Source organism: Cyrtonyx montezumae, unplaced genomic scaffold, assembly GCF_038088225.1.
Source record: "Cyrtonyx montezumae isolate F1298 unplaced genomic scaffold, pur_monq_1.0 scaffold_2, whole genome shotgun sequence".
Taxonomy (NCBI): Eukaryota; Metazoa; Chordata; class Aves; order Galliformes; family Odontophoridae; genus Cyrtonyx; species Cyrtonyx montezumae.
In genome coordinates, this window is record NW_027071936.1 from 12,820,702 (window position 1) to 12,847,932 (window position 27,231).

General features: G+C 39.9%; 1 protein-coding gene across 1 annotated transcript in view; it reads left to right on the forward strand.

The window, feature by feature from the left end:
* Positions 1-27,231, forward strand: part of FHIP1A (FHF complex subunit HOOK interacting protein 1A) — a 74,757-nt gene that overhangs the window by 39,578 nt on the left and 7,948 nt on the right. The window contains exons 3-10 of the mRNA XM_065736429.1: positions 1,394-1,625; positions 2,543-3,169; positions 7,525-7,683; positions 10,058-10,144; positions 20,200-20,367; positions 24,068-24,147; positions 25,528-25,715; positions 26,185-27,219. Coding sequence (XP_065592501.1) covers positions 1,524-1,625; positions 2,543-3,169; positions 7,525-7,683; positions 10,058-10,144; positions 20,200-20,367; positions 24,068-24,147; positions 25,528-25,715; positions 26,185-27,219 — 2,446 coding nt within the window. The 5' untranslated portion in view covers positions 1,394-1,523. The remainder of the gene's footprint in view (positions 1-1,393; positions 1,626-2,542; positions 3,170-7,524; positions 7,684-10,057; positions 10,145-20,199; positions 20,368-24,067; positions 24,148-25,527; positions 25,716-26,184; positions 27,220-27,231) is intronic.

Here is a 27,231-nt window from a genome sequence, read left to right on the forward strand (position 1 = left end):
ATTGAACATACAGTAGGAAATGGAGGGGAGCAGTGTTTGCAAGTGATGTTATCCAAAGAAATAAATGATCCCCAGATTTATGCTGTGCTTTCCATGTAAGGAATGATTTTTCTTTGAAAGGGATTAACTGTACTGTGTTAACTGTATTGCATGGGATTGTTTAGGAGATACATCTTACGTATCTTACGTGCAAAAGCCGGGTGTTAGAGGGAAGATCCTGATAGGCAGTTGAGTCTTGAACACGTGAATATACAGAGGAACAAGGTGGCACTGCACTAACTATTTGTCTCAGAAATATTAATATTGTAGCTTGGACTTCTTTTGGCTATTTTAATCGCTGCAAAACTGGCTGTTGTTTTTGTGGCAGTCAGTACGTTTTGCTGTTTCAAGAAGATACGCTCTGCAGAGCATACCTGCTTAGAGTGGAGATCTCTGCTGCAAAGATATATATATATTTTAGGATACATGCATAGAAATGTCTGCCATGTGAGCAAAGAATTCCTTTACAGTGCAGCATCGTATGTTACAGAAATCTCGTGATGTGTTTAACTAAGCCAAAGAATATCCTGGTCTCTTGGGATTCCAATGGAGAACATTTCAAAATGTACTCTCTAATGAAAACAGTTCTTCTATAATACACATGAGCTGTAGGAATGTGTTATGTGTTTGCTGTCTTCCTAAACTCTGTGAGAGTGTTTTTTTGCTCTGACATCAAATTAAATTAATAGCTTAGTTGGTTGCAAAGAAAAAAAGAGTACAAGTTTAAAACTGATGGTGGGACAAAAAGAAGTGGAAACTGCAGTTCAGAAATTGGTTCTTAAAGGAATAATATGTTCTCTTAAGCCTCTCAAATATCTGGAAGATATCAGTCTTCGTTTCATTTTTAACTTTCTCTTGCGGATTTGAAACTGCTTTGATACTCAGATATCTATATCTAGGATATTAAGTAATGGATGAAAAGAAAGTGCCAATGTTTGGTCTTATTCTCATATTCCTTTAAGAATGACATCTCAACTTATTTGACTTAATACATGAAGGTTTTTTTTTCTTTTATGTCCTTGTCATGGTTTTATGATTTTTGTTATATTATATATATATATATATATATATATATATATATATATTTTTTTTTGATTGCTGTCCTTTGGTGTTGATAGAGGTATATGCTTCTTTCAATGTATGGTATTCTACAGGTATTTCCAACTTTTTATGGTATGCTTTCCAACAGAAGCATTTAAATATTTGCAGTTGTATCTATTATTCTTCTGATGCTGTCTTTAAAAATCTAGAACTAACTTGTACTTTTTTACTAAAGCACTCTGCGCAACATCAGCGATATATAAAATCTGATGTATATAGATTTGTTTTGTTTTGTGTTTTTTTTCTTAAGCAGTGCGCTGTGGATGCCAAAGCTCAAAACGGGATATTGATCTCTTCATGATGCTTGGACAGTTTTTACTAAGAGCAGGATTTTCGAAGGAAGTTCAGCATGGCCTAGTTGGTTGACCTTTGGAAACTTTATAATGTCCTCTGGAGCAAGTGTCAGAAAAAATCGGCAGGGTCTGAGCCTGCAGGGTGTTGACCCGGAAACTTGTATGATAGTGTTTACAACACACTGGGCTCAGGTAATGCTATTGACTTTTATTGATTTCGAGTATGTTGTATTAATGGGAGTCTGCTTCACTTGTACTGCTGGCGTTATCCTCAGTTTCTGAGGAACACACGTCTTTTGTGCAGAACATGACATTGAGCTGACTGCTGCAGGTGAGGGCAGTACTGTTTCTGAGATACTTCCAGTGTTAAGGAGGCCCTGTTTAAGAGCCATCACTTGTCACTTCATTGCAGTAATGCACTCATGTCGGTGAAGGAGCTGTTGTTCCACTGTGTTTTTGTGGCAGTTATTGTCCGCAAAAGGACTAATTGCAGTGGCTTTTACAGAGATAAAGAGCTTCATTGATTGCAGTGCAGAACAGAATTTAATCCAGGGGTTCAAGTGCTGGGATGTTATTATTCAGTCTTAAAATGTATATTGAATGTTGCAAGAGTTTTGGGGCAGTAGTGGCCATTTGGTATCACTGAAGATGTGGCAAAGAGAAATTAGCTATGTGGTGAATAAACCACTGAGAACCACCTTGTGGCAGTGATGCTCTTGAGCTCAGTTACTTGGCGTGAAGAGCAAGCCCTTTGATTCCCATCCTCTCTGACAGAGGAGCTTAATGCAAACATTAAAACTCAATTTATTAAGTCTTAAGAGAACCTAATTTATTTATACTTCAGAAAACTCCCAAGTTTTCAACAGTAAGACAAGTGGGAAATTCAGGTCCTTGTAGAAGTGGAAAAAAAAAACCCAACTAAATTTCATTCTTCGATATCCAAAACATCTATTTCTAGAAAGCTTGACTGACAGATACTGGAAGTACAGTATTTATTATTTCGTTTTTTAAATTCCATGTTATGAATTTTGATGTCTTTTTTCCCCACATGTATAAAGGTAGGTGAATATTTTTAAATGTGTGCTTGATCTGCCTTTGTTTATTTTTAGGTTCTAAAAATCCTAGAGAAGCATGATCCTTTGAAAAATACTCAGGCCAAGTATGGTGCGATTTCACCTGATGAAGCCAGCACTGTTCAGAATTATGTGGAGCACATGCTTTTCTTACTCATTGAGGAGCAAGCAAAGGATGCTTCAATGGGGCCCATTCTAGAGTTTGTGGTCTCAGAAAACATAATGGAGAAGCTTTTTCTTTGGAGCTTGCGGCGGGAATTCACTGATGAGACCAAAATTGAGCAACTCAAAATGTATGAAATGCTAGTAACCCAGTCTCATCAGCCTTTGCTACATCACAAGCCGATCTTGAAGCCTTTGATGATGTTGCTGAGCTCCTGCTCGGGAACAGCCACTTCAACAGTGGAAACGGAGTTAGTTGTCCTCCTGAATCAGCTCTGTTCTATAATAGCCAAAGATCCTTCCATTCTAGAACTGTTCTTCCACACCAGTGAGGACCAAGGAGCTGCCAACTTCCTCATATTTTCCCTCCTGATTCCCTTCATTCATCGAGAAGGAACAGTAGGCCAGCAGGCTCGTGATGCGCTGCTCTTCATTATGTCCCTCTCGGCAGAAAACAGCGTTGTTGCAAACCACATAGCAGAAAACACCTACTTTTGCCCAGTAAGTTATTCTTGCTTGGTCTTCAGTGTTAAACTAAGCATCTTTATTCCTCTTGTCCTGTTCTGTCTTCTTTGAGAAAGATGTGTTGTAACATACTGCTTCTTTTATTTCTGATAATAACTGTTTTACGAACATAATGCTGTTCAGGCCAGGCCTGCCTCCAGATGCAGTCTTGCTGCTTGTTTCCATACCGGTATATTTCCCTTCCTTTGGGCCCACACAGGTGTGTGTTTGTTTTTTGCAGTCACACAGTAAGTTTAACTGGAAAACCGATCGGAGTTACAGCAGAACTCTGCATGAAAGAAACTTATCTGGCTTACCCTGAGGACCCTGTAAGGTTTTGGGATTGAAGGGAGTAGAAGTGAAACCATGTTTTCTCAGGTTACCGTTTCTGATGACAACGCTTGTTTCCACCTATTATGTATACCATACTGTAACATCAGTAGAACGATTCCATAAATAGGAGACTTGTTTTTCCTTACAGATCTTGAGGTTCCAGTGGCCATCTTGGCCATAATGCTGTCATGCTACGTTGTAGTTTGTTACAAAACTTGGCAGTAATGTTGTGTCATTAGATCTGGAAAATCAGCTGTACTGCATGAGCAGAAAACCTTAGCAATTAAACGGGTGAATATTCTAACAAACAGCACAGCACTATTGCACCTGTTTCTTCACACCTGGTCACAAAAATTACTTCGAGATCTACAATGGATGGGTTCAAAACCAAGTATCATTTTGCAGAGAAGATGCAATTGTATGTCAGTTTTGGGCCTGCCTTTCCAGCTCAACATCTGCGCAATAGTTATTCCAACCATAGGTCCCTATTTACTGTCAGATTACCGTGTGCTTCGAGAGTTGTGCAGATCCAGGCTTGCATTCTGGAGAAAGCCTCAAAGTTCCTAAATGAAACTTGTAAATGGCTTCCTTTGTCAGCTGTAAATATTGCATCAAGTGTCTTGTGCTGAAAGACTTCGTTTGACCCTGTTTAATAGACACTGCTAAAAATATGAACCTGGTACTTAGATTGTCCCTGAGACAAATACCATTACCGGATCCACGTTATAACTTCCATAATTACATCTTCCAATTAATTAAAAAAGAAGAATCCTTTTTACACTGAAGATAAAAGCCAACTATATTAACCTTCAAACAGCAGGGTGCCATGATTGACAATTGTTCTAATTAAGATGGCCTCTTGTCAAAACGTGCTAAAGTTGGACTTGTCTGAACAGTAATGAGGCTGGCCTAAGTCTGTAATAAAATTTTAATGCAGTGCCATAGAATTAGCTTGCTGGCACAGAATCTTTTTTGAGTTTGAGGGTGATGAATTCAAGGACTGTTATTTGCTCTGGTGAAAGACAGCAGTGGTATTGCTGTATGTCACTGAAATCAGTGTTGTAGCTGAGCCTACATCTGCACTGCAGAACAGGTAGCACAGTTCTTCGCTGGTATGGATTGCATCTGAGTATCACTGCGGTGATGCTGTCTCAGGTTCCTTGGGTAATTGGTTGCCAATACACTGGATTTTCTATGCCACACTTCAATGCATAGTGTAAACATGCCCTGGGACATAGTCTGGCCATAACTCTGCTGCTTCATGTGTCCTAATCTGTGCCAAAGTAAACCTGAGGGCTTTCTTGAAACTGTTTTTTGAGCTCCCTTCGGTTAGCAGCTTTTCAAAGCTAGATTGTCTGGAGTATTCTAAACTGTGGGTGAGTGAAGTACAATGAAGGAAGAGAACAGGCTGCAGTGATGGTGCTTCCCTAAAAAATGTTTTAGCATGAAATGTACAGGCAAACCGTTAGGATAAGTTTTTTGTGCTACAGCTTTCCTAAATCTGTGATTTAAGATTTGTTATTGTGATTGGAGAACAGTGTTTGCATGGCATTTTGAGCAGAGAAGCATCACAAAGCTTCTCCAGAAATACTCCACAACTTAGAAAAGCAGATATGAAAGCAGAGGGTTCAGGCTATACAAAGATAGGACTGCAGATGTAGGAGGAAAAAGAAATGCTGAAGGCAAGAAATTTATACAGATGTGTAAATGACACTGCCAAGTAGCGATTGATGATGTATTAACAACACAGCATTTTGTTATGTAATGTGTTTGAGACAGCAGATCGCATAGGCAGGCAGGCAGTGTCTTCCATGAACCAAGGCAGAGAGCATAGTCGAGGAGACTGGTTTAAGGAGAGACTAAATGGCTCAGTGCTGAAAAAGAAGCCATTGCAGAGGCTTGTCAAAATAGATAAGCCTGCAGGATGGCCATGGCTATTTAATTTCTACATTTTAGATTTTTTTTAGAAAAGGATGCTGTTTAAAGTAAAACAGAAAACCAAAACTTTCTCCCAGGATTTGAACTCACTCATTTCCTTCCTTTTATGATAATTTCCCTTGATTGTCATCTTGCTCTTAAGACTCCATGTAGCCTGTATGTATGTATAATTCCATATGCCTTCTTAGAGAATGTAAAGAGTTCTGCTAATAAGTTCAAACTCTTGTTCTATTTATACGGTGTTCTTCTATGAACATTTTCAAATGCTTTTTCTCTGAAGTATACAATAGAGGATATTGCTTCCATTTACCGTGTTCCTCAGCGCTTCAGAAATGTAATTTCACACAGGACCATTTGTTACTTCATAACACCAGTAATCTGTCACTTGTTACTTCAGTAAGTCAGACAAACTAAAGAATTCCTCCTCTGAAGACCTGCAGTGATTGTCTGTCTGCTGCTTTAGTTGCAAGCAGTGTAGTTTGTCCAAAGTCAGTGTCCTGTGCTTCAGAAATAAACTTCCATGTCAAGGAGAAATGCAGATAGTACACCGTTCTGAAAATCAGTTTGCCTTCTGTGAGTGTGTTTATGAATAGCAATTAGGTTCTGAGCAGACAGCAGAAAACCAAGTGTGCATTAATTAACAGGCTGCAGCGCAAACGAATCTCAAGTTCTCTATTCAGAATGTCTTCCTAGAATTTGATTCCTTTAGATTTTTGGTTTCCCATTGTGTACCCTACAACAATTATTTTTTATTTATATGTATGTATGTACACAAAGACATATATGTAAATCATATGTAAAATGTGTATTTTATGTTTATCTTTCTGTGAAAAAGTTGTGGGTTTTTTATGATGCTTAGCTGAATTATGCCAGAAGAAATCCTTCTTCAAAGTTACGTGGTTTTAGGAATGGATGAGATTCAGAAGGACTGCCTTTGTCCACACAGGTAGACTAGCAGATGTAACTGGATACACGTGCGTGTCATCATGACCTACATCCCCTTGGTTTCTGAGCTGTACTTTGTCAAGAGTTTGTTTTCTAATAGATAAAACATCTGTGTTTCCTCTGGGTTTGAACTGTATAGCCATACAGACATCAAGTAGCTGGTTCTTCAAGGAGGAAAATTTCCTTTGGGAGTCTATTGGATGACAGCTAAAAAGATTTCCATCAGCTTGTGTCTTGATGAGGATCATGTTTAAAAGTGTCCTGAAGTTGTAGAAAATAATATCAGAAGGGTAAAAATTGTAAGTAATATTTGAAAAGTTTCCAGCTTCAAATAAGTTTAATAATTCAAAGTTTGTTCTGAAACTGGCAATGCTCGAAATACATTCAGTACCAATTAAAAAGCTTTTTGGAAATTTGCTTTGTGAATTGTAACTAAAAATAACTAATCTTCATGAATCATCTATAAGCCATAAAGCGCTGGAAACAATGTCTGTATAGTTATTTATTTCAAGTTTTTGTTTATTTCTTCCCTTCTCTGTTCCAAGTAAATAAGAAAGACTGATGAGAAATTCTATGTAGTGAGAATTTTTTTTTTGTGAAGTGGACTCAAGTGAATACCGATGTCTGTGAATCAAAGTCAACATTTATCTGTGGCCACATGAGGCTGAACTTGGTTTTTGTTGGTGGGGACGCTTCCCCCACCATTTTTGTTTTCTCTTGTTTCCTGCTGAGAAACCTTCATGTGGACATACGTAAACGGTAACGTGCAAACCCACCCCCACGTGACAGAATATGGAGTATGTCAGTGATTGCTTCCTCTGGAGGCAGTTAAAGGAAACTGTAAAATCGTTTTATAACCATTTAAAAAGAAACAGTCATTTCTGATACGGAACGTAAGGCAACCTGCTCTTTCCCATCTCTCTGTCCCAGACACCTGGAAGAATTATATAGTATAGAAGACTCTTTACAATACTCATGTTTTTCTGCCACATAACTCTTTCAAGAGAAAACTGAATTAATCATAACACTCATGTTACTAAACCAAGCAAGACAAATGATTTGTTTTGTGGCAACGCTATTGAAACAGATGAATATTTGGGAAGTTAACTTATTTCTCTTCTGTTTTTGAAATACAGGTGCTGGCAACAGGGCTAAGTGGCCTCTATTCATCTTTACCTACGAAGTTGGAGGAAAAAGGAGAAGAGTGGCACTGCCTGCTGAAAGATGACTGGCTTTTGTCACCGGCCCTTGTGCAGTTCATGAATTCTCTTGAATTTTGCAATGCTGTGATACAGGTAATGGAGTGAAGTTGAAATAGTGGTTTTATAAACTCTGCAGATTTTTTTGAATTACAGAGTTTACTTTGATTTAGTATTCACACCAGCATGAGTTACTTATAAAGTGAAGGCTTTGTGCTGTTTGTCCCAGTCACAGGGATAAATTAATATGTTTTTGGTTTTCAGATGACAGATGTTAATGAATTCAGCGTCATTGTGCAGACTCTTGATATTTCATCGCATAATTGGGAACATTTTCAGTATTTTCAAAACCAAACAAAAAATTACCCAAAGTGTTATTGCATTTTAATGCCACTGTTGATAGTGAAAGTAATTTGAATGCTTTTGCATATGATGGAAAACAGTCTTCACATTTTTAAGCATTAAAAAAACCTCTCTATATCTAAACTCTCACAATAGTATGTGAAAGAAAATAGTCTGTTTTGCCTTGCAGCACTTTAAATGAACCAAACATAACACTTAGCAGAACTTAGCTATCTTCCAAGGAGTATAATTTCATTGTAGATTGGCCTGTATAGAATCCAGTGTCTGTTCCTAATGGTTATTTCTTGATTAGATTTTTTCCCCTCTTTTTCTGGCTTTAATCCCTTACTTGGTATTGTTTTTAAGGACATAGAGCCTTACAGAGCCCTCATCCAATATTTTACTTAAATATATTTTAAGTTCTATAAAAACTGTGGATGTATGTGTTACTAGAAGAAACATGCTGAATGGGAGTGAAAATGTAGTCACATTTACTTTTAAGTAAAAGATACATTTTAGTGAGTTACTTGCAAAATATAATTGCTGCTCTGAAATTAATGCCTCCTGTTTTATTATGTCGGCCCACCATGTCAGGTGGATAGAGGTTGAATCTTCCTGCTACGATTCCATTGTATTTTGTTGCCACGGTGGGTGGTGCATTTTAGGAGGGGCCACAGCAACATGGAAGGCAGGCTGCCTTCCAGATGGCCGTACACAGCTGTCACACCACAAAATGAGGAGAATCTCAATCAGTTCATGCATGTGAATCCTCAGTCTGCAACCAGGGAACTGTGTATACTGCTGAATTTTGGATTCAGTGCGTTGGAAATGATGGTGGCAGCGAAGTTTGAGCCAGATGGATCTCATGAATACTCATGCAGGAACACCATGTGCAGGTTTGTCAGGGCCTACTGAACCAATACGAGGCTGAATGTTACGATTTCCTGGATTGCATCGTTATTGGAGATGGTATGTAGTGTCACCACCATGAGCTGGTGTTGACAGCCTGCAGACTGCTCAGGCCAGAGAAGAAGAAAACCTCTCTCTTGCAGCATGACAACACCAGGCTCCGTACCAATTTGAAGACCACGGAGCACACTGCCAATCTTGTCTGAGTGTCCTACAATGCCTGCCGTATATTCTAGATTTGGCACCTTGTGACTTCAGGCTGATGAAAAATGGACTGTGTGGGCAATGTTTTCCCAGCAACAAGATCATTACAGCAGTAGTGAAACTGTTTCACCTCTGCTGGTGCAGATTTTTAATGCACGTGGCATGTAGGCTCTTGTTCATCACTGATGAAAACGTATGGCTAATGATGACTGCGTTGGAAAGAGTGTTATGTAGCTGCCCTGTCAAATAGTGTTACTGTGCTTTTTGTAGTGGTTTCCATGGAAATAAATAGGAGGCATTGCTTTCAAAATGACCTATGTGCATTACCTGATAGACTATGAAAACGTAGAACAAATGAATAATAGCAGCTGTCACTGTTAAAATGGAATATACAGTTTTTTTAAAGCTTATAGCCAATCTGTTGGACTTATAAGGTAGGTTTGGTATTCATTTCTGTTTTTTTGTTAGTTTGTTTGGGTGTGGGTTTTTTGTTTGATTTTCTTTTTTTTTTTTAACAGTAGTTAGGAAAAAATACTTGAATAGTGTTTTTTTGTACCATAGCTAGAGATAATTTTGGTTTATCTACTCTTAAAAACAGAACAGCTGTTTACCTATGTTTCTCTTGTTGCAAAAGGACAAGGGAATGATGGCAAATCCACCATCAAGTGACCCTGACAAGGTTGCAAGAATTATATTTAGAATCTCAAGCGTTCCCTTGATGCATGGGCATGCAGTCTTTGCTGTCTGTCCGTTTGTCAACCTGCAGTGAGATTGAAAATTCCTGTTCTCTAACTTTGGCAGGCTTACTGTAAACAAACACAGTTGGTATATTTTCTTGGAGGAACAAAACATCTTCAAGAATCTGCAGCATAGAAAATGTTTGTGTGATGGATAAATGAGCATGTGTTGTTTTAAATGGGAAAATGTTTTGATATCGGACAGCATTAGTATCTTCCTTGTCTTGTTTACAGTCTCAATAGTATTGTTCTCTCTCTTTTATCTCCCTTCCGTTTAGGTTGCACATCCCCTGATACGTAACCAGCTGGTGAATTACATTTACAATGGATTTTTGGTGCCAGTAATGGCTCCTGCACTCCATAAGGTCAGTGGTGAATGCAAGCACAATCTGAATTAATATCAGACAAAAGCATTGTGGGTAATGCCCATGTAAAAATCCTACTGAATTTACTATTAGCAGTGAGTTCCATACAATCGAGTGAATGCTTTCTTTCCGTACTACATATTTACACTATAACAGTTAGTAAGCAAGAGGTGGGTATTACTGAAAACATTTAAGATTCTCTTAAGAAATGAACAAAAATATTTTTGTTGTGCTAAGATGACATGCCATCAAAATCAATGAACTTTTAGACAGAATTTCATCATGGCAGACATTTGCATGAGGGTTTTTTTCCAAAAGGAAAATGTTCAATCAAGAAATACTACACTAATTTTATTTAAGATGGTAGTGGTTTTTGTGCTTCCTTCTTGCTGTTGGTAAAAGTTTTTTCATAAAGAAAATTGAGAAGGAATGGGTTTGATGTCAGTCTTTTAATGTCTTAAGAGTGCAATTTATATCACTTGAAAGAAAAAAAAAAACTCTGCTGAGTTTTAGGGGTTATCCTTCACAAAACATTCCACGAATGTTGGTGAATTATTTTGTGTGTGTGTGTGTGTGTGTGTGTATTTGGTAGGAAACTGCAGAATGTCATTAACAGTCATCTTTTTTTCTGAAAAAAAGAATATCTCGTTTGAGGAGAAAAAGCATGAGTTACTGAGAATAAAAATCAAGACTTTCTTGGCTGTCCACCAGAAATTGCTATGGCGAGAGGACTTGGTTTTTAAAGGTCTATTAATTTTTCCTCAGCCTGGCAAGCAGAAGGCAGTACACTTGTTCAATTTATCAGAGGCCAGTGAAACACCGTACCCTGCTTCCTGGTGTAGGACTTGTCTTGGCACTAAGTAAGAAGCAGTATAGAACTGTTAATAATTCAGCAGACTTCAGCCATTTGGGAACTTGGGAAGGATTGACATAAAATCTGGCCGCAATCCAGAACAAGTTAGTCGTTTTTCACTGATTTACTTCACCACCTTACGTGGCAGTAATTTTTTATCTTGTGCATCTTGACTTTATCCTGTACCGGCTCTGCAGAGTGCAGTCAGAGAAGAAAAGGTAGCTGCTTCAGGTCAAGGGTACGGATTACAACTGAGATGTCAGAATGCAGCCATGGAATTCTAGATTTTAGTGAGTATTGTGTTTGTCTCTAAAGGGTTGAAGACAGATTTTAGGGTTTTTGAATACTGCAGCTGAATGCTATTCTTATTGGTCAATAAAAATGCTAACTTCCTAATAGTAATCTCCTGCTGATGCTATTTAAGACCTTTAAAATATGCTGTTTGGATTAGGGTTGTTTTTTTTCATGTAATGGAAATTTTGTTGAACTTCATTTACATATATTCTGAGAATGGTTGAAATCATACTTCTCTTGGAAGTGGAAGTGTTGGCTGCTGACATGTGTGAGATTCAAGCCTAGGTCTTTCGTAACCCATTACATTCTGTTGGTACTTTTTCTTTCAATAATGAATATTTCCTCGATTAGCATAAATTTTGAACATTTTCTCATAAAAAAATTAACTATTTTGCGTATTTAAATGCCAAACACTTTCAATGGAGAAGATGGATTGCACCATCTAGTGGATTTGATTCAAGGCTCTCAACTTACATGTGACCAAAAAGCCATGGCAAAAAGAAACATGTAAATAGAGGCATCTTTGACCTCTTCAGTCTTACTTTAACAAAAAATAAATATTTTACGTCTTTGCTTTTGGGACAGATGTCTCTGGACTAAGATGGATGCTGTAACAGCACTTTCAAATACCTCAGTCATTTGTAGCTGCCATTAGAAAAGTCCGTGCTGAGCTGAGGAGTAAGCAAGTATCATCTGTTTGGGGACTATAGTGTTATAATTAATCTTTTGGTTTTACCCTTTTAGTACAACACAGGAAAAAAATTCAAGGGCCAAAATAAGAGAGAGGCCAGGCACATTGTGGTGTTTCTAAACACAAAAACACTTTCATTAAAAACAAGAATAAAAACGCATCTTCATTTTATTTTACTACTTTTTACTTGATAAAATTTGTTTGGTATCCTAGAATATGGTATCCGTGAGTTGCTCATTCTGGTTTATGAGTTCAAATACAATGAATATAGGAGCATGATATAAAAACTTTATTTGGAAGACAGACCTGTGGAAGGTTAAAGAGGGATTGAGAAGAGAGTGAATTGTTGGTGCTTCTTCATGTGAATCTTATTAGTAGAAGTTAATTGGTATGGAACAGCTACTTCTGATTGATAACTCTCAGTGATAGGAAAGGAAGGGAGTCCGGACTTCATGTGGATGCAAATCCTAACATCCCACACCCAACTCGTGTTAGAACCCATGGTTCTAGCTTCATGCAGAATTCAGAAAGGACATGTGCTTTTGGCTCTGGCATAATACTTCAGACTTGTTCTCTATCTGTCCTGCTTTTCCTTCAAGAAGAATGTTTCTTGAGTACAACGTGTCCCTGCAGCGAGGTGCACTTGAATTTGTTCTTTTTGAAAAGACATCTCCCAGTTAACAATGTGTACATCTAGGAAAGACATCTTCAGTGTTTTGTGTTCTCATTGTGATCAAATTTGATTTCTGTTTAAAACATCAGCAACATAAACAAATTGCACTAATGGACTTCCTGTCTGATTCGCAAATTTAATTTAGGTGATTCAAGTATATAAAATAAAATAAACCAAGCAGGCACACGAGCAGTGTTTGATAAATGGTGTAGCAAATAGCCTTATTATCTTTTAAACCTCTTAGAGTAACAGCAGCATAGGTTTTCCTTTGCAACTGATGTAGTCAGATAAGAGGAAAATATCTGGTTTGAGAGCGGTTACTCTCTTTTGGATTGGAGCAGAGGCTCTGTTGTACTGGTTGGACTGATCCTTCATCCTCTCTTTTTGGAACCACAGCATGGTGGAGACTGGCAGGCACCTCTAGAGATCGTCCTGCCTAATTTTTGTGCTCAAACAGGACCAGCTGGTACAGGCTGCTCGGAGAAGCGTGCTTTCTTTTTGCTTGCTTTTCTTTTTTCTTATGTTAATGTCAAATTGGAATTTCTTGGATTTCATTTATTGTCATATGGCTTTTTGTTCTTTCACTGTGCGTCACTGAGAAAAGCTCCCTTCGCTCATCTTTCCTCCTTCCCATCTTGCAATTGCTCCTGGTACTAACGTCCTGCTGGGCCGAACATTCCCAGCTCTTCTGGGCTTTCCTCATGTGATAGATGCTCCCATACCATAATCAGCTTGGTCACCTTTGGCAGGACTTGCTCCATTTCTTGTCTTTCTAATACCAGCACTCTAGATGCATCTTACCCCTGGGTAAAGGGAAAGGATGTCCCTGGCCAACCTGCTGGAAATGCTTCTCTTGATGCAGCCCAGAGGGCTGTCATTCACCTCTGCTGCGAGTCATAGCCAGTTTTTTGTCCAAAAGGACTTGCACATTCTTGCCTGAAAAGCTGCTTTCCAGCCTGCCAGTTTCCAGTGTATGTCTTGGAATTATTATTTTATTTATTATTATTTTAATTACTACAATTCAATTATTATTTTAATTGCTACAGATTGTCCTTGTACATATCTGCTATGTACAGCGCTCACTATGTGAATGAAACAGTATGAGAGTGTTGAGCATAGTGATGCACCTGTATGAATAAGTCGGGGTGGGGAGACCAACATCAGCACCACCACCACGCACCTCTGACATTGTAGGGCAACGTGATGAAAGAGAAGACTTGACTTTCAGAGCAACCTGGTGTGATTTTATGCTTTAATTCAGCTTGAAAAAAATAATTAGCTAGTTCATGGGTTGTTTTTTTTTTCTGGTTAAGGAAGTTTCAGATTTATTTGACTAGGTACCTGGCTTAAAAAATAATCTGTTTTTCACAGCGAACTCTCTAAAGGTTATTCAGGTAGCAGGTTAACTGCAGTGTGCTTTAAAAAAACCAAACTTCATCTGAGTCTATGGCTCCCTAATTTAATTTCTCAGAGATCAGTGTCCTAAATAAAGCATGCTTTTGTAGCCTAAATTCGTACCTGTTCTGTACTTGTCTCTTGCCACTTTGTGTGGGTTATCCCACCCACCCACATAATGAGCAGTTGACAAATACGTTCATATCCCAGAAGCTGCACTTTGCTGAGTGGGTAGACAAAGCCCAGATTTGTATCGTGGAAGTAGGAATATGCATTAGTTGGCTGCAGTGCATAGCCCTGCCTTATCCTTTGTTGGTGTTTATTGTGTGTCGTACAGTAGAGTTACCTTCTTTGCTGCTGTCATCTGACTTTCTCCAGAAATGGGAACAAGTCATTCAGTGATCTTGTGGGGTTTGTGTGACTGTTTCTTCTGTAAGGTCACAAATTCCATTTTGGTACAGATTCACTTAAAGCCAGAAAAAGTTGACCTGAAAAAGTACAGAGATAAAGGAGAGGTTAATTTGTTAATTTTCTGTTTTATGGTAACAGCCCATGATTTTTTTTGCCCAAACCATCTTCTATTCTTTCTGATGTCTGGAGTTTAAGAAAAGTGAGCATCAGCTCATAATTTAACACATTAACATTTGACAGCATGTCAGTCACAACTTGAAGTTATGCAGTTCTGTACGTTCCCCCCAAGTTCTGGTACGTAAGGAAAAATATTTGTGAGGTGTAATTCTGCTCAGGAAAAGAGGCATGCCTTTACATCTCTGTGATTTATCTCACTGACTGTTTCTCACTTTGTTTTGAAAGGTAACTTTTTGGGCCTCTGACTTGGGCCAGACTTCGCAATGGTCCAAGTAATCAAATTGAGCTCATTTACTCTTCAGTTAAACTGTGGTTGAAATCCCAGCATTAATTCAGAATAAAGCCACTGAAGTCTGAGAAGTATTCATGGTTCTGTAGAAGGCCTTGTTGCCTTCTTTTACTCTCTGTATATTTGGTAGTAGAAAATGCTTATGTACCTCATTTCTTTAGCTGTGATACTTCTGCAGAAATCTGATCAGTGTGTTCCTTTTTGGGAGCTCTTTAGTAGATAGGTGTTTCGCCATCAAACTCATGTGATAGGTAACTAGCAGCCCCTCTGTGGTATATGTAGAATACATGAGACTGACTGTGCGTCTCATTTCACATTCAGGGAATTTGGGTGGTGAAGATATCTGTCCTGATCATCTTCAGTGTTTATGTGATTTGTGTAATTTCACTTTATTGGAGACGGTGCTAAGACTTTGTCAAACAATATGACTGAAGGAAATTTTAATTTCTTAGCACTTACTGCCACACTGCGTGGCATTTAATTGCTCAGTATGATATAATTATTTCTGTATTTGGAAGAATCGTTTTAATCTGAATAATGGAAAATGGTAGCAGCTTTTTAGTGTGGAACATTGCTGTTGGCCAAGTGAGCAGAAGTGTTCTGTGCAAGCGCTGGCGTGGTCCTGTCAGATAAGCTTTGTCACATGGACACCAGTTATTGCGCACAAACCCAACTCAGGGAAAGCCTCTAACACGGTATACTGCTGTGGGAATTCAGTAACACTAGCTCGATGATTACACAGCTCAGCTAGGGGAAATGACCTGTAAATGATACTACACTGATTACAAGTAACATCTTTATACGTATCCTGAAAGAATGTCAGTTTGCATTTCGAAACAGTCCCATCTCTCACCTTACTGAACGGCGCTTGGACAGCTGCGGTAAAAAAGGTGTAAATCCAGTGTTGCTGGAGAACTGTTACTAGTGCTATGCTTTGGAGAAGCCCATCAGTAGCTGTGGAACTTCATCTTGCCCACTACAAAGTGGACATACATTAAAGGTGCTTTTCTCTTTGTAGATAAATGCTGCATTTGAGTTAGATTTTAACCTGATATAAATTGAAACTGTTTATAAACTTATGCTGAATGAACTTAGGCTTGACATATCTGTCAAGGACATAGGTTTATTCAGGTTTAAACTGCTCATGGATCTAGAGGAAATGTTCTAATGAGAACACTGATGGTCGCTTCATAGGCAACATGAAATCCTCATAAGAAGGAAAACGTGAAGGGAGAGGAGGAATTGTGACAGCCGTATTCTTATAAGAGGGCACAAAGCTGTAAATTAGAAAGTATTCTGTGCAGATCCCAAGGGGGAATAGCCAGTAATAAAGAGTCAGTGCAATTGGTCTAACACAGTGAGTGTAATATATTAAACTGAACTCGCAATGACAGTAATTTCTGGCTCTCTGCTATCACTTGGCACTGTGACTTGTAAGAGCTGGATCTCTTCACAGCGTTCTGTCTCACCATCTAATCAGTCATCAGAAGAGGCAAGAAAAGATTTGCTAAAAGTTATTACATAATTAGGGAAGGGTAATAGAATGCTAAAAGAGGCCTTCTGTTTTCACTTATCTCTGATCAAATATCTGCCTGGCTGTGAAGATTCTTGGGTAGTCCGTCTGCAGAAATATCTGTAACAACTGGCTGCTGTAAGGAAAAACGTGGATGAGGTTTCTAAATGGTATCTAAAGATACATGCTTTTTATGTGTATTTTTTTAAATTGCAGTAAGTTTTCATCAGTACAGTTATAGATAATGAAAATAGAAATGGTAGATTTCTCGTCTTGAGTAATGTAATGGACCAAGATTTTAATCATTTTTCATTTTTAAACCTACAAGAGCAGAGATAGATCTGATCTTTGCCATTCGCAAGCAATTTCAGTGGAAAAGATCCAAGGTATGCTGCTGGTGGGTTTTAATGTTAGCTATTGTGGCGGGGATGGATTTTAACATGGCAGAAATACCTCTATCAAAAGCAGACCTTGAAATTTAGTTATTTAGCAAAGGACTACTTTTTCATCTCCCTCTGCTGAGGTATTTTTCTTTATACTCAAATTATCAGAGGTGAGGAGTTTTCAGATAAAATGTCACACCTGTGGACATGTCGAAGTTGTTTCTTATCCTTTCCAAAATGTTCACACAAAGTCAGTTTAGGGGCCAGCTAGGGCATACTACACCGAAATCAGTGTTTACAATGAAACACAAGTTTTTTGTCAGCTGCCTCAGGTTTTGTTTGTAGCGGACGTTCTTGTTGCGTACAGTCGTGCGTTGTTCTCTGGGAACATTTGTTCTTTTGCTGTTTACCTAAGCACCGATTTGGATTTATTAGAAAGGATTTTCCTACTTTCTGCAAATCTGTCTCACAAGACATTAGTGTAAGGAGAGACAACAGCAGGTAGTCTGAAGGAAGCTTAGCATCCTGGGTTTGGTGTTTTGGAAAACACATCTTCAGTAATAACTGCACAAATTGAACAAGCCTTGCTTTCAACACTGAATGTATTATGTATAATGTGATCTGTAGAACAGGTTGACAGAGTTAAAAGGGTCTTTGCCAAGGCTGGTTTTTGCTTAATGTGAATGATTTCTCCCATGTTATTCCTCAGTTAATCGCAAGAGAGAGTGAGTTCTCTAGAGGATAACGTATGCCACTGGGCAAAAGGCAAGCTAGCCTCGTGGAGCTAAAATTAGCCTTCCTGAATACTTCTCTTGGTGCCTCAAATATTCAGGAATTTTGCTTACTGTCAGGAATAGTAAAAAGGAGAAGTACACCGGAATGTCAGATGAGAATACGATAGGACTGCAAAAGTACGTGTCGGCTTGCAGGTTAATTGATCCAAAGCTGTGTACGTGGCCACTGTTTCAAATGCAAAACCACACTATATTTTGCTTGGTTTGCTCTTGTGTGGAAGCAGAAGGAACAGCTGTGTGCTGCTTTTCACAGACAGCTGCATGAAGGTGCACTGAGAGAGCTCCTAGAGCGTGGTAGTATTAATGGTAGTGGTAGAACCTCGGCTCGCCTGCTTTGGGCGAGGTGTGGTGAGCTGTGGAATAGACCCTAGCCTCATTTCTTGTTGAATCTGGAAGGAGCATTTTGAATAAGGCAATACATCTGCATTGAAAAATGCAGTAAGATTCTTCTGAAACCATTTTCAATCTTGAAAAAACTTGGTCTCTTCCCCTCTGTCTCAAAAAATAGATAAGCAGATTCAGCAGCGTGTTTTCCAAGAAGAATAAAAAATGAAGCGTAATGTGGCACTCTGCACAGAAAACCTCAACTCAAATAGCTGAGATTTACCAGAGCTGTAAGTTACCTTTTTTGTGAGCTATCTGAGCTTCTTTGGTAACTACTTGGTGCTTTTAGCTCTATTTAGTTGTATGAGATATTGGCTACAGTTAACAGGATTTCTTTTCCACGTAGTCCCTGAGCAGCGAGGAGCACTGAGCATGCTCTCAGAATTGAAATGTTCTTTTCTTAAGTAGTCTTTCACTGGCTTTCTTCTGCCCTTTGTGGATCATTCATGATACAGCTCTGAAAAGCGTGTGGCTTTCCCTTGTTGATACCAATGTAGCGTGAGTTGCCCAAAGAGCATTGATTTCAGGAAAAGGTCACTGCCCTTGTGAATCTGCTGGCTTTTTTGCTTTCATTTACAGTTTCAGATTTTCTCCCTGTACATAGGGCCATCCCTCTGCTGTCAGCAAACATCTGTGAAACCCGCAGGCCAAGTACGTGCTTTATTTTCCCCAAAGAGAACGAAGGAGGAGTGACAGAGACATAACAATGTATTACTTCTGTCTGGCCTTTTCTTGGCAGAGGTTTTAAACCCTTCACTGAACTGTATGCTATCATTATGATGTCATGTGATGGATTTCTTGGGTTTGCTTTTTACATTTTGCTGCTATAAAACAAACAAACCAGAAGATGCCAGCTCTCAGGGCAGCAGGCAACAGGTAGCTTTTTGTGAAAGACCTATATTCAGGACAGTAGTCCAGTGCTTGGCGTTAAGGATGCTGGAGCTGAGTGTTAGAGCAAAGCCTCAGAAAGAGTTAATGGATGCCCTTAACATGAGTGCTCCTCTGAGCTGCTGTCCTTGTCAGTGCCCCTCTCTATGAGGTCTGTGGGCTGCATGTGGCATTCCTATGTCCTGTGTAACCAGCCAGAAGCAGGTGGTCTCCTGAATGCTTCAAAGGGAACATTTGCTGCATAACATTACTGTGAGGGTAGCTTACGTGCAGCACAACAGAACGGGGATTTTAATATTTACGGTGTGTTACGTAAGTGCTGCCCTTCTGAGTATTTTCTAAATCCTCTTAGTTCTTAGCTGACAGTTTTGTTTTATTTATTTATTTAGTTTTAAATAAAATCAGTCTTTTCATTTATCCGGCTCACTTTGGTAAACAAAAGATGTTTAATACCTCCTTTCATATAGACAGATTCTTGTATTTAAGGGTTTATCTTAGTACACTTAAGCTTATTAGGCTCCTGGGTAACTATTTTTAAGAAGCTGACTTTGCAGTGGCAGTGTGTGGTGCAGAGGTGGCCTTTGGGATTCGCTGTGCCTTGCCAGTGCATACCGACCTGAGCTAAGCTCCGAAAGGATTGCATGAAGCAGAATAATACACGTTTACCAGCCGGGCTGGATAGCTGCGTTGCATTCTGGTACACAGACAGGCAGTAGCAGAGGCTTTTGTCTTTGCTTTGTATGTGTGTGCGCAGACATGTGTGCTCCTTCTAAAAACCAAGTGAGATGAGGGAAAATAAAAAGAAGGGAAATAGTGGCAAACATCTGGGTAGACATATTTTTCATATATATTTTTTAAAGCTCTGGAACTATGGGTTTGTAGTGTGCTTTGATTCTGCTCTGGTGTCATTTATATTTAATAATGTGGTAGATGTATGTATTCACAACATCTGAGAACACTTCTGAGGAATGAGGAGTGTGAATCAAAAGTGCTGACGTGGCAGAAAGCAATGGGGAGCTTCTGGAAGGCTTCAACTCTTTGTATTTCAACATCTGTGAGATTTGGGCTGTTGGTCTGGGGGAGTCTTGTGGGCTTTTTTTTCCTGGGGAAGCAAGGCAGATAAGTGCACTCAGAATGCTTGTCAGCAAGACAGAAGCACACTACTTTTTAGAAGCAAAGGTCTCGATGATTTTGTGGCAACAGTATGTGTGGGAAGCTTAGTGTGTGTGCCAGGTATCGTTCCGCTGCGAGGAATGGATGGTTATTTTGTGTGTGCAGTATGTTTCCATTTACCTTATTTTTCCCTGTAGGTGACAGTAGAAGAAGTGATGGCTACGACTGCATATCTGGATCTCTTTCTGCGTAGTGTTTCGGAGCCAGCCCTCCTCAAGATTTTCCTCCGTTTTATTTTGCTGCACCGACACGAGAACGTGCACATCCTAGATACACTTACTAGCCGAATCAACACGCCATTCCGGGTAAGACGGGCAGGAAGCAAGTTCAGGTTCTCGTGTGGGTGCAGGTGAACTAATTAAATGGTAAAGGGAAATTCCCATTTGTCTAGCTAGGAACTTTCTCCCCCATCCTAATGTGTACATTTTGATTTTTAACGTTTTGTTTGTGTGCTGGCATCTAGCTGTAGCTTTACTAAGGAGCTGATAAATGTGGGAGGTGGATTTGCATGTACAGGAAATGGGGTAAAAGGAGATAGGAGGGCTTTTGGCAGTCTTAAGTTTTGTTTGAAAAGTAACGGTAAATTTGGAAGCATGTATATTCTGGATATTGGTGAATTAGTGCTGCCATAGATAACTCATCCCTACGACTTCAGAACGTAACTGAGGCAAAGAACGCTTTCTAGTTCTGCCAAACAGTAGGTATTTGCAAATGACCTTTGTAGGAGACAATGGGAGCCCTGCGAGGATGTATTTAAACTGCTCAAGTTGTGAACTGCAATACTGCCAATAGAGTTCTCAGGAACCGAGTGTGTGTTACTGTAGCATGTCTGCTTACTGCCAGCTTTCTTGTTTGATTAAAGCAAGGCACTTTCTTGCTCAAGTGATCATACTGCTACTTCCTTTTCTTTCTTCACTCCTCCATGCAGTTCGGTTTATATCAGATTTGCAGTCAGCCCCTTCTCAACATAGGCATAATGCAGCACGATGGCTGGAGAGCTAGCTGAGATAGCAGTTACCTTTGCTAACAGTCTGATCTTCTGGCAGAGAAAGGGAGTACTTGTTGCACTGGATGACCCTTCTGAGCCTTGCTTGGCTGAATCTTGCATGATCACAGCTTCACGGATGAAATACAGTATGTTTTAGGGCAAGAGAAGCCCTAAAATTAAATTTATGCATTAGGGACATGATTTTTGTCTGAAATTCCTCTTGAAATGTGGATGCGATGCAAATGTGGCTATCTGTTGCTGTTACTGCATCCCTAAGATGGATTAACTCTGAAAACCAAAACAGCTTCTGTCGACAAAAATGCAAATGCTGTTGTCCCTAATAATCATTAATTACTGTTCCATAGGCAAACAAGATTGGAATTGTAAAGAATCCTCCTGCTGAGTAACTCAGGATCTCAGCCAGAATGGTTCTGTGATACTAAATGGGTTTGCCGCAGCATGGCTCGGCCAAGTGCAAAAGCCAGAACTGCAGCCTTCTGTTTGGGTTCCGTAGCACAGGAACTGTATGTGTTATCGCTTGAAAAACTCATTAATAATTCACCCAGGATTAAACTTACGTATGGACAGGTGGCCAAAAAGCTCTTGTAAAGTCCTACACTCCTTATCTCATGGTAGGACACTGGATCGTTTCTACTTACAGAACACACACATTGGCTAGCTTTTCTTCTACAGATTTTTGATTTCTCATTTGTCTTTGCAACCACATTGCAAATGTTTCCCTTTAAGCTGCAACTTTTTAAATGCTGGAGAATTTAAGGAATTGGCAGGTTTTGAACTAACACACTCTGAAGAACATCTAGACTTGGCTCCCAGTTTCACAGAGGAAACGACAATTCCTATTTTACATGCATTAAAACACAGCTTATGTGTAAGGATCTGACTTCTTCCTCAAGCTTGTCCTGCAGCTCTTCAACTCTACCCCTGTGTTTCTATTAAGAACTGGAGTTCAGCTTCTTTTTTTCTTTCTTGCCCTTTTACTTTCTCCTGCTGTTTCTGTAGGCATGAGATCTTGGACTAGAAAGGACCTTCCCGTTGGTTTCTATTTCAAGCAGTGGACAGTGGTGGCAGGGCAGCGGATATGAGCTCTGCTTTGCCTTGCAGCTGGCCAGCTCATGAGCTTTTCCTGGATATTTCCTTTCTGTGCCTTGCTGTGCTTCATTACCTACATGCATGTCCACATCCCAGCTTGCTTTTCGAATGCAGGGCTTATTTTCTCTCCTGTTTTTCTCTGAGTGTTATCTTTAATGACCCAACTAGGAAAGGTGATCAAAGAAACTTTTGCTTTTCAGAGGCTATCAAGTGAAGCTTATTTAAAATTTAGCATTTAATCCCACAGAGAAGGAAACCAAGTAAGGGAAAACATACGTATGCTTATATATTTTCTACTAGAAGTCTGTGTGTTCCTCTGGTTTGGTCAGCACAGACAGCTGATCATCCTGAAGAGGAGCTGAGTCACTGGGCCGAGAAAGAGAATGGAAATACTGAAACAAAGTGCCTTTTAAGTCGACGTTGTGAAAGCATGGGCTGGAGAGAGGAACAGCAACGTGCTGTTGCAGTTAGTACAGAGAATTTTACCAGTGGGAGGAAGAAGACTGACTGCAGAGAAAAGGAGGAAATTCCACAGTTGGAAAGAGCAGCCATGCCTGGCAATGATGTGAGATTTAATCCTGAATGAATTACAAGGACATTCAGTGACTGAAAAGAGGCAGTGAAATAGCTATAGCTTTTTCTTTATTTTATCTTTATCTGGTTCCTTTTTTAGCTACTGAAAAGTGCAGTTTACTTCATGTATTAGTTATGTGAGTTTACATTATTAGTATAATGAGAGGCAGGAGTTGAACTAACTTGAAACTCTATGAAGAAGTCAACTTATGCTAAATAATTATCACAAGAGTCCGCCTGGCCCTGGAATCTAAGCCAGCTGCAGGATGACGTCCCCAGGAAAGAGCAGCACAGGAGCACGTGCCCAAGGAAAGATGTGTTAAAAGACAGCGAAGTAATGATGCTGTAGTTCATGAAAATCATTGAGAGATGAAGAGATCGCTCTTGTACCATGCAGTTAACCTGCAGTTAAGCAAGCTGGTAGAAATATGCTGTATGATAGTTTTGAAAGACACGTGTCTTAATAGCGACCTAAATACCTGTGTAAGTCCCAAGTTTTTAGACTGTTGTAAGACTAGAGTGAAAGTGGATGCCTATCACAGAATGGCTATGACTTCTGCCTTTGCTGCATATGACTGCTGAAGTAGCTGATGATGAGTATATTGGTCGGACCTTTTGCAGGAAAGACAAGCGTGCAGTTCCAATGAGGGGTACCACTTTGCTTTCCTTTCCTCTGGTCTCACTGAAAGGATCTTCATGCCATGGTTCCCAGCTGTTCAGAGCTATCCATATGGAGTAGATTATGATAAAGATGACTTGTGTAGCCGTCATCTGTCAGTAAATTCAGCTGGATGTATGAAGGCACTGAGGTATAGAAGCATTCAGCTTCTTAACGTGTAGAATGCTCATCATTCTTAATATACAAACCAGAAACTTTTAAGTAGTTTATAACCTTTTTTTCTTTTCAGAAAAAGACCTCTTGTTGGTTCAGATTCTATGTCAGCAGTAAAACCTAATACTTCATCTAAAAGGGTTCACTTCGTGCTGGGTTAAACTAATAAATCAAGAGAAAAGACTGAAAATAATTGAGGACTGTTAACTTACTGCTTTCACGTTCTGGATAAGTTAATGCAAATACCTTGTAGAGAATATATATATTTTTTTAAGTAATTTTTTTTGAAGGAAGATTTTGAATCAGATATTGCTGACATGGATGGTATGTGTATAGCTCTAGACAATAAAATCCTGTGGGGGTGCTGACAAACTGAAATAGCAAACTAATGGTTTCTTAAAGCGGTGTGTTCTGGTGGAGTCATTCTGTTATACAGAATGCAAGAAAGATGGGAAAGGTACTATTTCCAGATCAAAAACTGATGGCATTTATCATTTTCCAGCTCTGTGTGGTCTCCTTAGCATTGTTCAGAACGCTCATTGGCTTGCATTGTGAAGATGTGATGTTGCAGCTAGTTTTAAGGTAAAGCCCAAACTCCTTTTTCCACTTTGTCCTAATTCTGGGACGTAGAGTCTCAGACTGTAGGCACAGAGCTAGATGGAGGTTCTCCAAGAGAGCGGAAATTCAAGCCACTACAGAAATAAGAATATTTATGATTCTGACAAAAGCATGCTAGATCTGTAGAAGCATGATTTATGTCCTGTGATCTTCAGGAATAAGAGATTCTTTCTCTGATTTATTTCTATAATCGTGAGAGAAGCTGAGAATATATTTATCACCCTCAAACTGCTTATTTCCTGCTTTTAAATATATAATTCTTCTCTCCAGCACGTTTTCTTTAGTTTATTATATATACGTTGCATTACAGGGAACTTACATAGTTGCTTGCAGCTTTGTTAGTCTTCTTTTCCCCAGAATACCTCAGCTTCCTGAACCTGTTGTTCAGTGGATTGCTATACAGTGTACTGAGTGCGTTGATTATCTTTGCCTTTAACTGATTGTTCTACAGGCTGCTTCAGCATACACGGTTATAATTTTGGTGTGTGGATTAGATGAGAGTTGATAATTTCTATGGAAGTACCGGTGTAGCTAAATCAGGCTTTTAACACTGTGGAGTCCCTCCGCTGGTAGGCATTACAGCGGAATTCCCTGAGTGTCTGGGAATGGTATTAGGACATCTGTCAACTCAAGTTATGTTGGGACTCCCCTACTAACCACTGGTTGTATATAGTCTCTGTTGTTTATTTAGGGAATCCTTTAAAATACAGTTTCCTTTTAAAATGGGAATACATCAGCCCAGTTAACACTAAGGGCCTTAACAGAGTGCTCCTAAGAAGTTAAGCAGAAGTGCTCTAAAAATATTAAATGTGAGAATGTGCTTCCTTTGTTCCTTGTTTTCCCCATAGCTTTGCTCCTCCTGTGCCCAAGATCTCTTGATTTAGTGCAGTGAAACACCATGACGACCTTCCCTTCCCTTTTGCTGGCTGTTGTCTGGCACATGTAAACTGATTCTGTCTGGACTTCCTTGAAAAACCAATAAATTAGGGATTCTGAGGCAAAACTCACTCATACTGGGACCAATCCACACTGCTAGCCTTTGACTTATGCTCACCCTACGCTTCCCTTATCCCTTCCTAGAGCCGGCTTGCTCTGACCTGTGAAGGCTGCTCATTTCCCCATTCTGATCTCCCATCTCTACTTGTCTTGACAGTTCCTCACTGAACTGTAGCTTCACAATGTAAAGAGTCAGGATTTCATGCTCTTGAGAGGGTTTAGAATATAGATCACTGTCAAGACTACTGTTATTTCTTATAATCTGAAGAGGGAAGGGAGGTGAGAAGGGAATTTTGTACGTTTTTGTTTTCTCACATAAAACGAAGTAATGCTAGACTGCTGTTTCAGGTATCTGATCCCATGTAACCACATGATGTTGAGCCAGCGGAGGGCCGTGCAAGAGAGAGACTGTTACTCTGTATCTGCTGCAAAACTGCTTGCCCTGACACCCGTCTGCTGCTCCACTGGGATCACCTTGACTCTAGAAAGCCAAGGAAAAGATTATATTCTCTGGACAAAAGCAGCTCAAACTAAAGGTAATTGGTGCTCAAGGGAAGACCAGATCATGACTTTGGTAGCAGCTCAGGTGGAAGTAGTGGGCAACAACAAACTGGGCAGTTAGGCTGCCCTGGAAGGCTTATTTAATTCCTTCCGTGGGTCCAGGTCTATTGAAACCTTATCCAACTTGGGTAGCTGCTAAAATATTGATTCATAAAAACAACGTACAGATACTTGACAGTGGCACTTGTGGCTTCACAGCAGTCACTGTTGTTTCACAGGTTGGGTGTGGGCCGGTCTCAGAAATGGTGAGTCACAGTGCTCGTGTGGCCATAGGAACAACTCCAGTACATTTACGATTAAATCTCTAAATTCTGAGTTCTTCCTGCCTTGTTGGATGTCTGGGGCTAAAGACTCCGCCTGCTCCGTTAGTGGCCGCCTTGCTAGAGAACTTTTGGGTTGCTTGATTGTGTCATGGTATGAGTCATCCATCTTCTGTACTTTCAGATTCTGTCGGAAGCATTTTTGAATCTGCCTGCATTGTGGAATTTGGAAGAGCTGTGGATATCAGCTACCTGCAGTACCTGGGAGAAGCTCAAGAAGCCATTCTGCAGTGTCTGAAAGACTGCAAGGTCTGGTCTGCTTTGTACGATGGAGTAAATCCTGATCCTGAGACCTTTATCCAGGCGTTCGCTGAGGAGAACAGTACAGATGTGGAACACCCCATGTTTCGGCTCCAGCAAAGGACACCCAGCACGTGCAGCTCCTCTCAGACAACACCACTGGGTGAGAAGATGCAGCTGGAGCTGGAATGGGACGATAGCTACGACACGGGGATTTCTCCTGGTTCTGATGGGAGCTCGCTCCATCAGTGTGATGATTTGGGAAGTGCAGAGACGCAGATGCCCGCAGTGCCACCCAAACATATTCAGGAGATGAAAAAAAATGCTATCATGCTCGTCAAAGGGTCTTACATAGAGGATTCAGACTTTCAGGATGATGTTATGGTTTACAGATTATGCGCCCAAAAGGATACTCAGGACGATGACAACTCCAAGGAGAAAACTTTAAATGTGTCCCGAGAACATCAGGTCCGAAGCCAGGCTGTTGTCAATGGGCCTTTCTCTAGCAGCCAGCTGGAAGTGGGCACGGATGAGCAGAGTAAAAAACAATCAAGCTTGACTCAAGGTGCAATGAAAGAACAAATAAACCAGAAAATGGTGGAGACTGATCCACAGCCAGACTCAGAGTTGAAGCTTCAGGAGGCAGATAATTGCTTAAGCTCACGACTGCTGAGCACAGATGGTGAGGATTTCATCGCACAGTATGACAAAATTATTAAGGAACTAGATCCAAACAATGCAGGCTTGGAGGAGCAAAAGTTTGACACTTCTGACCCTATGTCTCCTGCAGAAGAGGAGGAGGACTTTGAGAATTTCTCAGCAGATACCCCTTCTGCGGAGAGCGTGTCATCTCCCTTTGGACCAAAGGAGGACGCATCTCCCAGGCGTGCTGCAAGGAGTCAGAGCACTCCATTTACAGGTGGAATGTCCT